The sequence below is a fragment of the Falco peregrinus genome, chromosome 1, assembly GCF_023634155.1.
Source record: "Falco peregrinus isolate bFalPer1 chromosome 1, bFalPer1.pri, whole genome shotgun sequence".
Classification (NCBI taxonomy): domain Eukaryota; kingdom Metazoa; phylum Chordata; class Aves; order Falconiformes; family Falconidae; genus Falco; species Falco peregrinus.
The window spans coordinates 48,780,351-48,797,454 of record NC_073721.1 but is presented as its reverse complement, the minus strand read 5'-3'; the positions used below and the strand labels follow the sequence as shown (position 1 = coordinate 48,797,454).

The 17,104-nt window shown below is 44.3% G+C and overlaps 1 protein-coding gene across 1 annotated transcript; it reads left to right on the top strand.

Moving 5' to 3' along the window:
- Positions 1-1,832: 1,832 nt before the first annotated feature.
- WDR5 (WD repeat domain 5) lies at positions 1,833-15,921 on the top strand. The gene is made up of 14 exons (XM_055818275.1): positions 1,833-1,953; positions 3,651-3,841; positions 4,726-4,834; positions 5,905-5,978; positions 6,915-7,004; positions 7,676-7,765; positions 8,867-8,950; positions 10,026-10,081; positions 10,232-10,278; positions 11,093-11,168; positions 12,548-12,581; positions 13,369-13,443; positions 13,738-13,825; positions 14,835-15,921. The coding sequence occupies exons 2-14, from the start codon at positions 3,761-3,763 to the stop codon at positions 14,933-14,935; spliced, it is 1,005 nt and encodes a 334-aa protein (XP_055674250.1). The 5' UTR covers positions 1,833-1,953; positions 3,651-3,760; the 3' UTR covers positions 14,936-15,921.
- Positions 15,922-17,104: the final 1,183 nt, after the last annotated feature.

Below are 17,104 nucleotides of genomic sequence, written 5' to 3'. Positions count from 1 at the left end.
AAATGCCCATGCTTGCTGAGCTGCCTTTTTCTGCAAGCGCCATGCTATCAAAAACCCAAAGTAGCATGTGACCGAGTAGTTTGCCAAATGGAGTTTATCATACTTTAACCTTGTTTTAATTTTTTTTTTTTTTTTTTTAAATCCAGGACACTTAGAGGCTAAAGGATTGTTTAGGATTATGGTTAATTTGTAGTGGAGGCCACATTTTTCAGGTCCCAGAGAGGTATTATTCAGTATATATAAGGATTTTTATACCTACATAAATATATTTTCTACAGATATATAAAAAAATCAGGCAAAAAATTCCAAAGCAGACGTTGAGAAGAGAGGCAAATTATGAACATGAAAGAAACAGAACCACCCTACCCCTGTCACAGGAAAGTTATATAAATACATAGTGTTATACTGCTGATTTGATTTGTGCTCTATCATTTTTTTTTCATATTTATTTTTTAAAAGAATGAAAACTTTAAGCCAAAACCATCTGGAGGAATCAGCAACAGGAACTTAACTGGATTTGTTTCCTAATGCTGTTCTGCGGTCTGTGCAGGTCTCATAACTCTATTTTACCTCCCTGAGTTTAAACGACAGCGTTAATTCTCCAGACTTTGGCTGCAGGCTTCCAGGCTGGAGAAAGGCCTTGGCTTCACTGTACCACAGGGTTTTTTTCAGCTTTTTTTTTTTTTTTTTCTCTCCTTTCTCAACTGCCACTAGAATATTTTGGAGCCCAAAGATCTTCCTGTGTTAAAGGGCCAGTAAATGACATGTGTCTCCTTTTCTTCCCTCTTAACTGAAAGCAGACTGTGATGTGTTCTGTGCGACATCGCGGTTCAGAGAAAAAAACCCACTGCTCTCCAGAAAAGTGCTTCAACACATGCTTAACTTTAAGTTGGCCATTTGGCCATCATGAATCAAAAGTTGAAACAGTTTTCGGAGTCAGGGCCCTTGTATGCCGGTACTCTGAACTGCCTTGGATATACTCATAGAATCGTGGATTTACCACCTAGCACCCACCTCTGCACAGATCCTGCACACCAACTGAAGAACCAAGATTTGGGAAAACACCATGACTAATGTATATAACTTTGTCACAGGCTCCACTGAAACCAGAATTAATGCAATGCTGCAGATTTGAGCCAAAGGACTTGAATGTTTGTGGGAAAGCTCCCGCTAACTTTAGTACACGCTGGATCTGCTCTTCAGATCTGAGTGCTGCAAACAAGCTGGTGCTTATGTTTGCAGTGGTAACGAGGCACTAAGCTTACAAAAGGCAATTATTACAGTGTTAAACGGCTCTTATATCAACCTCCTGCATTATACGCATCACTAGCCTATGAACTAGCCCAGTTCTTTTTATAAAGGTTTTTATCTGCGGTACTGATGTCTCCAAAGGGCTGGCCTGTGCGTTTCGGCCCAGCCACATCTAACCCCTCTGCAGCCAGGTTCGACGGCTCTGGAACTGCAAGGGGGACGAGTACCTGCCCGCCGGTACGCAGCGCTACGGAAAAGCCAAGCGGGGCCAAATGCGGCCCTGAGAGGACCCGCTCGGCACGGCGGGCCGGGCCGGGCCGGGCCGGGCGCTGGCCTGCGGCGCCCTCGAAGGCCGCTCCTCACAGAGACGGGCGCGGCGCAGGAGCCCGCCCCGCGGCGGGAGCTGAGGGCGGGAGAGGCCGAAGCACGGGCGGTTCCCGCCCCTTTGAGGCACCGCCCACCCCCGCGCGCGCAAGCGGCACTTTTTGGCCCTCGCGCCGCGCCGTAGCGCTCCCGGGAGAGAGCGGCATTGTGCAGCCTTTGGCCCGCAGCGCGCAGGCGCCGTCCCGCATTCCCCCGCCTGGCGGCCCCGGAGCTCCCGCTGCCGCGTTCCCCCTCCCCTCCCGCGGCCGCGCTCCTCCTCGCCGCGGAGGAGGCGGCGGCGCCGCCACCGCCAGCCCCCCCCCCTTTCCCCCTCCCCCGGTAAGTCACCGAGAGGCGCGGGGGCGGCCCGGCTCCTGCAGCTGGGCTCCTGCAGCCGCCGCTCCCCTCCCCGCGCGCGGCGCCGCCTCGCCTCAGGCACAGCGCGCGGAGCCCGCTCCCCCCCCCCCCCCCAGCATTCCCCGGCGCGGGGGGCGCGCGCCAAGCCCGGCCCTGCCTCGCGGGGACCCCCGGGCCGGCGCGCGCGCCGCGGGCGGTTTGCAGACGCGCGTGCATGCGGCGCCGTGCGGGGTTGCAGCGGGCGGGACGGGCCGGGGAGGAAGGGGCTGCACGGCTGGGCCCCCATCCCCCCCCCCCATCCCCCCCAACCCCCCCGCGGGGGCACGCACACAACCCCGCCACCACCAGGGGCGTTTGTAGCCGGCGGGCGCGGCGCGGGCGGCCGGTGGGTGTGTCGGTACCGTGTGCCCGGCGGCGGGGGCTGTGCGGGCGCTGGGTGTTGGCGGGGACCTTCCGCCCTCCTCCCCCTCGGACCAGGGCGCTGGGTGTTTGCTGGGACCCCCATCCCAAACCCCACCCCCTGGGCCAGGGTGCTGGGTGCTTGCGGGGACCCCCACCCCCCCGTCCCTGCCCAGGGTGCTGGGTGCTTGCGGGGACCCCCCGGCCAGCCCCCAGGGTGTGTGGAGGAGGAGCTGAGTGCTGGCAGCACCCGCCCAAGTTCCCAGATTAGTTCCAGCTGAAAGGGCCTGAGCTGCAGTAGGAAACTTTAATTTCTCATTGTTGCGACCGGCGGTTTATCCCCGGGGGTTGAGTAAAGCGGGGGGCAGCCGGTAGCACTGAGCTCTGCGCCTCCTGTCCCCTCCAGCCGGAGATGCTCCGCATGCCAGGAGGTGCTGGCAGGGCACCCAGATCTGCTGCCACCGGCCAAAAGCAGGGTAGCGGGGATGGGCTAGTGCAAGGAGGGGTGGGCTAGTGCGAGTATCCTTTCAAGCCGAGCCCTCTCGGTGTGAGCTGTCCGTTATTCCGTTGCTGAGCTGAAAGGTAGCTGAGCTGTGATGGAGATTTGTTCCCTCTGCAGCATCGGCCCCGGTTGCTGACCACCAGCTGCCGTCAGTTCTGGCACAGCCGGCGAGCCTGGGGAGGCTCCTGCAAGGCTGGCTTTCAGTCCCAGGCGGAGAAGGGCATGATTTGATGCTCAAACCATTTAGGAGGGAAATACGAGCCTGAAATACGTTTAGGAGTGAAAGGAATCTAGTAGGGTCTTAAGCTTTGATAGTGCCAGCTGTTCTTTGTGTTGATCATGATCTTGTGTTCTGTACCTTAATAAATCTAGAGAGAAAAAAAAAAAAAAAAACAAAAAAAACCACAAAGGCCTTGGACTGTACCTCCCATCTTTTGTACAAACCGTTGTTTATTATGTACTAAGTATTTGTTAGAAGTATTTTGGGGAATTTGATAACCAAACCCTGCCACACCTAGAAGAGATTCTACTTTATTTCTATCTGGAAAGGAGCAGAGTGGAAAAAAGCTTTCCAAGAAGTGCTAAAAGGCTGTGGTTTGGGTTCTTGGTCTTGCACCTTAGTAGGTCCGAAGGCCCAAAATACTGCTGCGTTGCTCCGCACATGCAGAATACGGTGTCTCATACTGGCTTCTGGCGACCTGCAGCTAGGCTAAGCTCCTTCTTCTGGCTGCTGAGAATCTTCCTGACAGCTAATGAGAATATTTTGTTTTTCTTCCAGGTTTTCATTTCAGTGCAGCTCTCCTCTCTGTGGCAAGGGCTGCCTTTTGAAGCAGCACATTCATTCTCCCCCTTCAAGCACTAGAAGTCTCATTTGCCAGCTTCAGAACCATGGCAACAGAAGAAAAGAAGCCAGATGCAGAATCCACCAAAACACAATCTACTCCTTCCTCGTCGACCAATCAGAGCAAGGTGTGTGTGTGGGGCTCCGAACAATATCCGTGTAAATACACATGGCGACTACCTGCGTATGCAACAGGCAAACCAGAATTAAGAGAATTGAATTCTCATATAGATTAAGAATCTTCTCCAGACCTCTGCTGCAGGCTCGAGCTGAAAACGTGCTGAGGATTTTATGGGAAAAGCGGATGGAGTACAGCCTCTTCTGTAGTACTAGGCTTTTCTTGGTGGTGTGGAAGTTGTCGCTAACCAATACTTGTTGTCACTTTGAGCGTTAAAAAGACAGGTTGGTTGTGTCCTTGGAGTGCCTAGAGGTGACTGGAGGATTGGTTAATCTATGATCCTAGTTGCAAAGTGGGTCGTTATTCATATTCTTTGAAGCCCACAGATGCTCAAAGAAGGTGTTATTGGCTAACCAGGAAGCCTTCCCAAAGGGTGAAAAGGGAAGAAAAATGGGATTTTAGGGCTATGGAGGAATTGGCCTGTGATCTAATTCATGATAAGAATGAGAACTGCAAACACTTAAAGGTGCTACACAGATCAATGCCAAGAGTATTATTTTGATCTGTCAAGCACTTTGTGGTTGGACTGTTGGATTACTCTCACCTGTTTATTATTGGCTTGGATGAAATGCCTATCAAGGATGAGTTGGTGTCGTGCATACAACAGTAAGGCACTGCTGTCCCCAGACAGCAAGGGTGTTCGGTTTGTTGTTGTTTTTCATTTTTTTTTTAATTTGGAGAGGGGCGGGAAGGAATATAAATGCAGGAGCCTCTATTATGGTGAACATCCACACAGTCTGTTACTGTGTACTGACGCAGTCTGATAACAGAGCTTGTCACTGAGATATTAAATCTGGAATTTATTCAACTCATTCATATATATTTTTCTTACAGCCTGCGCCAGTAAAACCAAACTATGCTCTAAAGTTCACATTAGCAGGACATACAAAGGCAGTCTCATCAGTAAAGTTTAGTCCTAATGGAGAGTGGCTAGCCAGCTCCTGTAAGTATTGCTTTCTTTTTTTATCTCACCTAAATCATGCAAATGTGGGCCTTGGAGAACTGCCATTCTTTGGTGTTATCTTCATCAGGTGGAGGAGGGATGTAGTGTCGTGGTTTTTCTTAAAAGGAGCAATACCAAAGCTGTCAGTCATTGAGATAATGTGTTTTAAGCTTTTTAAGTTCTGTTACTTTGAACACTGGATGTTCTATGCGTTGCCGAGTTGGAGAGCCCTCACCTGTTCAGCTTGCTTTGCTGAGCAAATGGGCAAAACCAAACAAAGGTTTCTTTCCCCATGTGAAGGAAATCCTTGTGCTTTTCTGTACCGCTAAAAGACAGGGCTTAAGCTTTTCAATTAAACTTTGTGTACAGTATCTGCAGGCAAATATTTAGCTCTGGTAAAGCTAAAGTAGGTAGGTAGCAAAGCTCATAAAAGGGAATATTGTTGAATGGGATGGTGAGGGCCACTCAAGCATCTTCCGGGCGTGGGAATGACTCAAGTCTTTGTCTTAACTGCAGATAGCCTTAATAAGACCAGTGCAGTGTACCATATATACATTGTTTTTATGTTCGAGTTTCCTCATGAGAGTCCCCTGCTCTCCCCTACGTGGGTTTCCCAAATGTCTGACAAATGTCAACCCTTTTTGCTGGTGTGTTTTGCAAGTTAACATGGATAATAGGTTTGGGGGTTTTGCAGGCATTAATTCAGCCCAGCTTGTGGTGTAATTTTAGTTCTTTTGGGGCAAAAGCGTTTCAGCATTCCTATGGAACAGTATTACTTTTACCACTGGCAATCTAAAACAAAAGTAGAAGCCCAAGTTGTCGTCAGAGAAACTAAAGCGGCAGGAGACTCTGTGCATTCCAGGCAGTTTATGTAATCTCAGCTGCTGCAGCTTGGCGTGTATGAAACTGTTTTTTACCCATTACATATTACCTTATACGCTTAGGTTTGCTTGGGGAGGGAGAGCTACCCAGTGTTTGCAGAGATGTAGTTAACATACTACTTTCCACCTGGAAGGAACAGTTGTATCTGTTAATGGTGTTTGTCACTCAACTGGCACGTTCTATTTCAGCTGCTGACAAACTCATCAAAATTTGGGGAGCATATGATGGCAAATTTGAAAAAACAATATCTGGTCATAAACTGGTAAGTAGGAGGAGATTATTATGTGCTTGAATACAAGTTCACTTGTAAAGAATTTTGCTTTGTTTTCCTCATCCAGAAATTTCCATTCTTGGTTAGGTTTTGTGCAGGATGCTTGTTCCTCAGTCTCATTTTGTGCTTTGTTTATACAGTCCTGTGCAATGGCCTGGGACTGGAATTGCTGAAATAATACCAGGTCAGGCTGGAAATAGGGCTGAAGTGTAGGCTGAAGTGGAGTACCTGCATGCCCATTCCCTAGCCATTTTCTCGAGTCCCTCCATTTCAGGAACACTGCCCTCAGACACAGGGCAGTGCATTCTTTGGTGAAAATCCCTGTAAGCTGTAATGCTGTGTCCTGTTCCATTTTTTCCTTTGTATATGGAGCAGAATGGTTTGCCTTTTAAGGAGATTGAATTTTTCTTGTCGATTTGCCTACATAAACACAACACATACTCATTCTGCAAAGTTCTAAAGAAGACGCAAACTCCCATATCCTCTGGTTTTGTTTTCAGAAGTTCCTTACATGCTGAAGTTTCATGAGCAATAATGAAGATTCACCAAAAGAAAAAACAGTAGAATCTTGTTCTCCTCTAGCCTTTAGGGACTTGGACCTCGAAGAGCAAGCTCTTTGTCATAAAGAGGAGGTGCTTGTTCAGATTAGTTTATTTAGCGTGCTCTTTATGAATGCCGAGAAAGGGTTTTGGTGGTCATGGCAGGAGATACGTGAACAAGTCATTGATGTTTTTGGAGTATATGGCTCAGCTTAAATTGAATAAGTGTCAAAGGACCTCTTAACTCAGTCAAATTGATGAATTCCCAGCTCTCAATGCTGAATTTTATTTCAAGCTTCAGCTGTGAATATACATGCAGTCTGGTTTTTGTTTTCCTGTGTCAGTGAACAAACAGAGCTGAGAAGATAATTGTTTTCCTTTGTTTTAGGGTATCTCTGATGTTGCTTGGTCATCAGATTCCAACCTTCTTGTCTCTGCCTCCGATGATAAAACTCTCAAAATATGGGATGTAAGCTCGGTAAGGGCAGAAACTATTCCTTGCCTTCCTTCTCCTCCTGCATTAGCATCTTAACTGGTGGTCTTCTGAGAGCGCTTTTGTGTGCTATGATGAGAGAAGGTAGAGTTTTAAGCACTGGCTGCTTTTTGGGTAATACTTTTTCCTGCTTATAATGAGCTGCTGGTTGAATGGTCTGTGATGATGAGCGAGTTACGCTGTCTGCTTTTGGAATGAGGGGGATGCTTATGGGTATCATGAGGAGCCTGGTTATCTTCTGAGAGTGCTTAAGCCTTGTGGTGGCAATGCAGCTGCAGGCTTCATTTCTGAAAGCAGCTTCTCAGATGAAACCTTGTAACTTCTTATCATAGCTTCACTCTTTTTGCTTCTCTATGCCTTCCTTTTCTGTCATTACAATGAGGGTTGGGTAATTTGGTTGAATTTTGGTTAGGTATGTTAAATTGCTTGCTCCTCCTGTGTTGCCCAAAGGATTTGTAGCTTGGCTGCAGTTGTTAAAAATGTGGGGGTTTTCTTTCCTGTTGTTTTGCTGTCGCTGGTCCTCTGCCCATCTAAATCTGGGGTTAGAGACGGTTTCTTTGTGTGCTGCACGGCGATTAACCTTAATGCAGCTTACTTGCATGCATTTGTGGCGCTGAAGGATGCTGTTTATTTAACTCTGCTAAATCTTATTTCAGGGTAAGTGCTTAAAGACATTGAAAGGGCACAGTAACTACGTTTTCTGCTGCAACTTCAACCCTCAGTCAAACCTCATCGTTTCTGGATCAGTAAGTGCCTTTTTTATTTTTCTTCATGCAGAGCAAGTACAGCACACCCCTGTTACCTCATACTAAGGGGACAGACAGGTTGTTTTAGGGATCCTTGGCACAATGATGGCACTAAGTTGTAGTTACAATTAAAGCTTTATTTTCTTAACAGGATAGTATGATAGTATGACACAGAACTTATGATTAGAATGGCCTAGGATTTCTAAAGCAAGGTCAATGGTAGTACAATTTACAGGTAGCGTAATATGGAATTTATAATACAGCAACTTATGATTTCTAATCCCCTAGATTCTGACTTAACTCAGAGTATGACTTCTCATCACCTGGACCCTCTGCAGATTAGGTCAGATCTTAATACATGGTTTGCTGTATCAATATAACAATCATAATCTAGAGTAAAAAAATCATATAAAATAAAAGAATACGCACCAGTCCTTGGAGGAAGCACATGATGGTGGGGGGCCTCCCTGGCTACTGGGGGGTGGGTCATGGTCTCACTGTCCAGCAGCAGTTCTGGTCCAAATTTTCTGATTAAGACTTGTGACTGCTTGATTCTGTGGACGGTGCTCTGTGTGCTCTTACACTTCCCTGTTCTGGGACGGGCTGAGCACCACCACCGGGTTGGCCAGGTGCCTGAGACCAATCTGTTCAGGGCCTGATAACGAGGGAAAGGGAACGAATACATGGCCTGCTCAGTCACACAGAATGGCTGCTTGCCTTATAAAATGGCGTTAGTTACGCTAGTCACATTACCAAGGGTTGGGAGCAAGGGGGTTCCGATCACAACCCTGTGCCATTTCAGTTTGTCTTCCTCCACAAACACAGCTTGTAGTTGGATGACCTGTGCAGTGCTGCTGCTCTCTTTGCCTGGGGCCACGGTCAAGCCCTTAACCCATCCTCAACGCGCAGGTTTCCTGCACGGAGAGGAAGAGTTCAGGGAGCTGTGTTCCCAGGCCGTCATTTTTGCCCTGTGCAGTGCTCGTTTACTAGGTTTTCTGATGCAGCTGGAGGAAGGCACGTGTGTCTAGTCAGGCTATAACACCTTGCATGCCTCGAATAGGTGCACCATTAAACCACCTTGTGCATTTCTTCAATCTTCAGTTTGATGAAAGCGTGAGGATATGGGATGTGAAAACAGGGAAGTGCCTCAAGACATTGCCTGCTCATTCTGACCCAGTTTCAGCTGTAAGTCCCTTCTGATCAATGAACGTACTACATGTTTGTTTTGTTTAGCAGAGCTCCACTCCTGCCTCTGTAGAGGAGTAGGTTTGTGCTCTAACTCTTATTATCAAGCCCTTCTTACACGGCGTAGTGGATGAGCTGTGGCTGATTTGCCAGTGATCATTGCTCAGTGAGAATGAAATGAACAGTGGTTTCTGTAAGATCGGTATGGATTTTGGTTCTGGGTGTTAATGTGGGGAGCAATGAATAGTGGTGTGCCAGCCATGCCCGAGTCTAGCTGTCTGATGCTGTGGTAGACGTTTGTGATCATTTTGAGGCTCAGAGAACAACCTGTATGTCTGTTACTTCTGTGTTCCAGGCTGTTACCAAAGTTGAGAGCAGGGTAGTTCCATAGTACGCTCTGTTTCAAATCTCATTCGTCTAATAGGTGAAGGTAGCTTGGAATACAGCACTATCCATTCAAATGAAAGAAAACCAGAAGGTGTTCAACTCTTAATGTTTTTGAAATGAAGGAAACTGAAAAAAAAATTGCCTCTCAGATGTGCTAAGCCATGGCTGTTGGAACATGATTGTTCTGCCTCGTGTAGAAGATATCTCACATTTACAAATATGTTAGTAATTATTATTTAAAACCACAGTATTTTGAGCCGTAGTTCAAAGCAATAAATTGACCTTGAAACATATGTGGCTGGCTACCTGTGAGGTAAATTTCCATGCCCTTAGAATTATAAGGTACTATTCCCCAGGTTTTGTACTACCATTGTTTGAGCAGCTAATGCTGTCTGAACAGAGTATCGCGTGTTTTTCTTAGCTTCTGAAGAAACATGTATTCCAGTCCCTGATGCTTGAATAAACAGCTGTAGTTTACATCCATCCCTCTTTGTCAGACAAACTGCGGGGGAGTCTTGGTTTTGATGATGCTACCCATCTAAACTTGTGTCTGTACATTGTGTTAACTTTCTGCCTCTATCCACATGAATTGCAGTGTCAGTAATAAAGACAGTCTTTTCAGCGGAGCTTAAATATTTGATCTTTATGAGCATCAGTAAGTTGTTTTTCCCCTTCTATAATATTACAGGTGCATTTTAATCGTGATGGATCCCTGATCGTGTCAAGTAGCTATGATGGACTCTGGTAAGTTGTTATTTCTTGCCTGTGGCACTGTTCAAACCTTTTGCATTTAAAAAAAAAAAGGACTTTTTAAAGAAAGCTTGTATTTGTAATGTTAAAATCAGAACAAAGACTTAAAAACCAATAGTAAAAGTTCTTCTGTGTCTTTAATAGTCGAATCTGGGATACAGCATCAGGGCAGTGCTTGAAAACACTGATTGGTAAGTAGGAATATTTCTTGTTTCTGCTCTTACTTTTCACTGTTAAGTTGTGACATAGGTATTCTGCATCATTGCTGTGAACAGTGGCTTCCTTAAGCTCTGTTGTACTGTTTTCCTACCGTTCTGTTAGTACCCTATTGTTCTCCTGTCTATTGCAATAAGAGAAACTGTCCTCTCCCATGAATGAAAGCTTGCTTAAGCAATTAAGTTTCATTTGAGCTTAATGAAATGTGGAAAAATGAGTTTTCCGAGGTTTTTCGATCATTTGGCTGTGTAGTGGTTGCTGTGCAGCACTTCAAAACTGCAGCGATAAAATTGTTTGTGCTGTTGGATATGGTAGAAACAGGTAGTCTGTGACAACACAAGCTGCCTTTTTATTGCAAGATGCATGAAGGCATCTTGTGAACATAGCTAATGAAAGGAAACCACCTGCTGGGCATATGTTACCTAGTCCTTCATATTCTTACAAAGCACTTATATAGACAAGTTATATGGCTCTGCAAATCAGTGGCTTGTATTCTAATATAATGTTTAAAAAGTAGAGATATGGACTTTGTGAATTGTTGATGCAAGGAAGGGAAGTTCAGTTACAAAGGGTTATTTAAAATGTTTGTGAGCAAAATGCTTAAAATCCTTTTCTTTAATGAAAATGATCGCCTTTCCTACACCTATCTTTTTCTTGAAGTAGCAAGGGACAAGAAAATTGAAAGCTTGTTTCAGCAAAACAATTAACAACAAATTATTGTCAAAAGAAATTCTTTGTCAGTGAGATAATACAACTGTGTACTAAATACTGCTTTTATTTTCACTGTAGATGATGATAACCCTCCTGTGTCTTTTGTGAAATTCTCACCAAATGGTAAATACATACTAGCTGCAACTTTGGACAAGTAAGTATTTAAAAAAACCCCAAACCCCACAGGTTTTGAAGTATTTGAGTGTCAGATGAAACTTTGTTGCTACACTTTAGCTATCACAGTAATGAAACTACACAAGTTTGTATATGCTATCAAACTTAAAAAGCCTGCACAGTATGCTTTGCGAACAGCACAGGCAGGGCTTGGGTCATCTGAAAGTCTTGGTGCTGCTTAGTGACTGCAACACCCATTCATTCCTTCCTGTACCTTTCAAAACCTCAACATTCCTTGTATTGATCGTATGATTCTTTTGTAGCATCGAGAGACAGAAAATCTAACCTGTAATAGACTGCAATATATAAATAACTTTGTGTAAGGCATGAAAGCGGTGCAGGTGGGCTGATTGAGAGTGATTCACCTGGAGAGTTTCTGTGCAGTGACTAAGGCTGTGTCTCCATTCACAGTCAGTAATGATGCCGTTGCTTTCGTGAGACCTTCCTTTCCTAGGTCATGAGGTTGATGCCTTCCTTGTCTGAGCATCTTTGTACAAAAGATACCACAGACTGTTGCCTGCCTTTTTCAATGAGTCAATGAAAAGCAGAGAAAACCCGTGTTGGGCTCCCTGTGGAAGAGAAAGGGGACTATCTTGTAAGCTCTGACACTAGTCTGGATGTATAGCTGGTCTGTATCTGGACACGCACGAGGCTTGCTTAGTCTGTGGAAGAGCCTGGTGCTTGCCCGAAACAAGTGACACTCTCTTCATGTCCAAATTGTACTCAGTAGTGTGCTCGTTTGCTTGCTCTGCACTGGCTTAGGCTTCAACAGGTTGAGGATGCCTCAGTCCAGTGTTTATTTCCCTGAAACCTGGTGCAGGATTGTAAGGTGAAAAACTAGGGTGGTGTGTATGTATTTTTGATCTGTATCTACTTTCAGCAGGATTTGATTTCTTAAAACAACTGGGGGAAAAGGGATCATTTCCAGGGCCATCCCTGATTCTAGTGGGTTTCTCACCCTGAGAAAGATGATGTCTAATGAAATTTATATGAATCTTTGATGCCTTGGGCGTTGGGGGATGTCTGCCAAATAACCTTATCCTCTGTCCCTGTAATTTGTCTGTTATCCTACCGATCGCTTTCCTAGTTGTCTGGTCATTATTTATAAAGAAACTTGCAGGTGAGGGGAAGTGCTTAAATACCCCCTTTTTGACGGAGGAGAATTTGAATGGCATGGCAGTAAAATTGATACTTTGGGGTTAACTAATGCTGCATTGCAAAGCCAGGCTAAAGTGATCTATGCAGACTTTAAGAACTATGGGAAGGAGAGACTTTTTCTGCTGCTAGGAAATTGTCAGATGAACACCCCCACCCCCCCCCCCCCCAAGAACTAAAATCTGTTTTTCTGTTGTTTTATAGCACTCTTAAACTTTGGGACTACAGCAAAGGAAAGGTAAAACCAATCTTGTCTCACTATGTAGACCTAACTAAGCTTATAGGAAAATCTGGATTTCATATGTGCTTTTAAACTTGCCTAACATTTTATGAATATTACAGGAGAAAAGTATTAATACTGCTTTATTGGAGAGGATAAACTTTTAGCAGGCTTGTTGTGATAGGGCAAGGGGTACTCATTTTAAACTAAAAGGGGTTAGATCTGGACTAGATATAAGGAAGAAATTTTCTATAGTGAGGGTGGTGAAACACTGGAGCAGGTTGCCCAGAAAGGAGGTAGCTGCCCCATCCCTAGAAACATTCAAAGTCAAGCTGGAAGGGCTCTGAGCAACCCAATCTAGTGAAGATGTCCCTGGATGGTGCAGGGGGGTTGGACTTAGATGATCTTTAAAGGTCCCTTCCAACTCAAACTGTTCTATGATGCAATGACTAAAGATGCCTTTGGAAAAAAAACCAACCCAGAATTGTGTTTAGGCTCCTGCATGGCCCTGATATGTTAAGTAAAACTATAATTCTGCATTTTTCTCTTTATGAACAATGAATTATTGTTGCGCTTCTTCTCTGTGGTAATGTGACAAATTTAGACCTTCCCCTCCCTCCCTGCCCCTGCCAGATTGTTTAGTGTTGCAGGGCAGGGATGCCCTCTGCATCCTTTTGATAAGTTGGCAGGGTGGGAAACACAGGCAGATAGGTTTAGTCTTTTCTGCCAAGACAATTTGTCCTTGTCCTTGACTGAGAAAATTACCTCCCAGCTGTATTAATGTCTTGTGACTCTTCACTTGTAGTGCCTGAAGACTTACACAGGACACAAAAATGAGAAGTACTGCATATTTGCAAATTTCTCCGTTACTGGTGGAAAGGTTAGTGTTTATCTGAGATGCTTTTTACCGATGTGCAGTTTTTGCTGCTGTTTTCTGTAGAAGAAACTGGAGTTTGGGGTTGGAAACCTCCTTTGGTGGGTGCTGGTTCCCATCTGCTGCCTATATGCATTGAACAGAGGCTGAGAGAGAATGAACCGCATCAAGGGGTCATATAATGTTGGAAGTTCCCTTTCATGTGATGACACTGGAAGTGTTTACTGAATAATAAGTTAGATACAGATGAGGAGAAAGATTAAAATAACTTGCTCTGGTTTTTTTTCTGTGCCCCTCCAGTGGATCGTGTCTGGTTCAGAAGACAACCTCGTTTATATTTGGAACCTTCAGACAAAAGAGATTGTACAGAAATTACAAGGACATACAGGTGTGGAAGAGGATTTTGTTTTTATTGATGGAGTATTGCTCTTGTCAGCTTGTAATGAGGGCTTAGCTTGAGCATTCTCTCTTTGATGTGTACTTTTGACTGTCAGACCCATAAATGCTTGACTGGCTGAAGCTTAATTGAACCCTAGGAGCTTGCTCCTTTTTATGAAGGGGTTTTTATGAGCGTTGCAAGTGTTTATTCTTTCCCAGTGATAACTTTGACATCAGCTTACAAAAGAGATTTCCTTGAGTTCAGAACTGGCTGAGATATTGAAGTGACTCAGTGACTTGGAGTTGCCTATTAACACCTTCCAAAGCTGCAGCTCTTGAAAGGATAAGGACTGATGTGGTCCTGCTGTTTGGAGATGTCTGTCTGTGTCCCTGTTCTTGAAGGCAGAGTTGAGTGTGTGCTGAGCGTATATTGAGATGTCACCTGATGGATACTTCAGTCTGAATCCCATAATAGAGCAGCACTTTCACTCTACTGACTGGAAGGAACGGTGCTGTGAAATCTAAGCGTGCTTATTCCTTTGCAGGACCATTGATTTGGACTGTAAGTGGGAGCAGTGGCAGCAGGTTTTCATTTTCAGGCTAGGGCAAGGCTGTGAAGATGAAGTGCTATCTGAGCATCAAATAGGATGCTGGAAACACCTTACATGGAAACAAAAAATTGACCTGGGTCTTTATTAGCTGTGTCTGATATATGCCAAGAGTTCTTGCTTGGAAGTAAGCAACAACTAGAATTGAGAGAGTTCTCACATTTTAAAACCTGTCAAACATTTCCAACTAATACTGTCAATTCTTTTTTGCTAGTTTCTTCTCACAGAGAAGCGGTAATTGTAAAATATTTATGAATAATGCATTTGTAATTCCATTACAAGGAAATAGTAACTTTGCTATGCTGCTTTGAAATGAGGTAGCAGTACACATTCATTTTGAGAAATGCCTGCTGTGGACCACATTTCACTGCTGTAAATAATGATATTTGTCTGTTTTCTCTTTTTGCATAGATGTTGTAATCTCAACAGCTTGTCACCCAACAGAAAACATCATTGCATCAGCGGCACTAGAAAACGACAAAACAATTAAACTGTGGAAGAGTGACTGTTAAATGTTCCAGTATCACTTTAGAGACTGTCAGGAAAAAATGTTTTTAAAAAAATATTAAAAAAAACCACATGAGAATAATAAATCCAGTATGGCAGGAAACCTGAAGAATATTTGATAAAGTGGTTTCTGTTAGTCTTGGCCCAAAGAAAACGCCTTAGCTCTTTGCTAGAACCGGGCAACGTGGTGGGAAAAAAAAAAGATGCAGTGTCTCCTTTTCTTGCCTAATCTTTTGGCAGACAAATGGATCATTCTGACATCGCGTTAGAAGTGTCAGCCTTGTATTGGACACCCCAAAGATACTGTACTTTTTGGTGGCATTACTTCTGGGCACTGTTGCTGCCTAAGGAAGAGCTGCCAGTCTACTTTGTAACAGTAAGTTAAGTCATGAGCCTAGAGATGTGTGGAATTTTTTTTAAATGTCTAATTTTTTATTTTTTTTCCAGACTGTAGGTTCTAGTCTCTTGGGAAGTTTCTGTATTGTTTTAAATAGGAGTACTGCATCTTTAAGGGTGCTTCATTTTAAACACTCAGCTCAAACTTTGTGACCAAATAAAACCATGCAGTTCCAGATTTCCCTCTTCCTGCCCCTGACTTGACTCCTGTGGTGAAAGCTCCTCTTACCTTCTGTATAGTTGCTTACCTCGTTACGTGTGTTTAATAGATACTGTTCTAGAGCAAAGTTACAGTTCTTCTGTTAACCATTAAAATGAATCTTGCTTGTAGTTGTTCTCGGCATATTTTAATTTTTTTTTCTCTTCTGGTTATAAAGCAAGCTCACAGAACACTGTAAAGTTATTTCAATGTAAAAAGAAAAAACCCAGACTTTTGTATCTTGAAAACCCATCGTATGAAACTGTATTAATAATGGCATGACTCTGTACCTATTTCAGCGTTGGTATTTCTTTCCCTTTTTGTCATACCCATGTGGTATTTACACATCCAGAAAAATACCATATGCCATAATAAAAAGGTGGGATTTTATGTGTATGCTGGTGGTAAGAGTGTACTAATGTGAAGTGTCTGTGTCCAAAGAAGCCTTCTTTAAAAACACTTTTAGAAGGAAGTATATCTGTAGCAGTTCCGCTGAGCGAGGAGAGGAGGAGGAAGAAAGGAGCAGCAGCGTGGTGCTTTACATCTGTTATGGAGAAAGAAGAGAGGAGCATAACTCACGTCAAAATTTGTTTAAGGGAAGTAAGAGGATTGAACTGAAGGCGTCCTCGGCAGAGGCAACATTAGTACAAACCCTCACAGAGACCTTTAGCTAAGGGGAAAGGAATCCTGCTGCCCTCTCCTTGCAGAATGGGCAGGGCAGGCTGAGTGGCGATCCAGGAGTTTGCTTGTGCTGGTTAAAAATTGTGTTGAGGCACAGGTTTTGTTGTACCCAAAGGGTTCTGCTCTAAAGGGATGTTTTGTTCCTGGTGAAACAAAAATCCATTATTATCGACCTCATGTGCTTGATAACTGAAAATCAATTACAGTACAAACCTCTCCTCTCATGGCTGCTCCGAGACTGCCTTGCTTTACCCTTAGAGAAGAAGACAGCTGCAAGACATGAGGTATAGCTTTTTAAAATATAAAAATAGATTTCATGTTGAGCTGGTGCTAAAATGGCTGTTAATAATATCACTGTCTTTTGAGGTTTTTCATTATCCCCCAGGAAAGGACACTGTGTTTCTAGCCCTACTGAGCGTCACTCCTGAAATAATCAATTTCTTTACTTTTATTTTTTTTTTTCCCCAGTCTTTTTCTCACAGGCCAGTGAAACCTTTCAATTGCGGGATGTGGATGTGCTGCTTTACCAGTGTGGAGAAGCTTGTATATTACTCCAGCAAAGCATTTTTACAGAAATTCAGGAATGTTTTGTAGCATCATACTTGCCATGCAGCTGTGTTTGTGTGAATGGCTTTGCTGGTGTAGCTGTTTCCCTGCCTTCTGAGCCAGAGAGCTGTGGAGAAAAAGGGAGATGGTTCTCCTGTTGTCAGGAGGACATCTCTTGAAGGATATTCTTTTCCCCCAAACTGAAGAGCCCTGCTGTAAAGGATCTACTAAGAAAGCTGCACTTTATGAACGTTGTGCTTAAGTCCCTGGTATCCCACCTAGGAATAACACTGGGGGCTACTGGCATGAGCTCTATTTAGCTGTAATTGTATCCAGTCTGGCATGTCAGGGG

Bases quoted from the DNA above. Each gene is read 5' to 3' on its own strand.
- WDR5 (XM_055818275.1), top strand. From the start codon at position 3,761: ATGGCAACAGAAGAAAAGAAGCCAGATGCAGAATCCACCAAAACACAA. The intron at 5,979-6,914 runs GTAAGTAGGAGG...CCTTTGTTTTAG, and splicing joins CAATATCTGGTCATAAACTG to GGTATCTCTGATGTTGCTTG. The intron at 8,951-10,025 runs GTAAGTCCCTTC...ATAATATTACAG, and splicing joins ATTCTGACCCAGTTTCAGCT to GTGCATTTTAATCGTGATGG.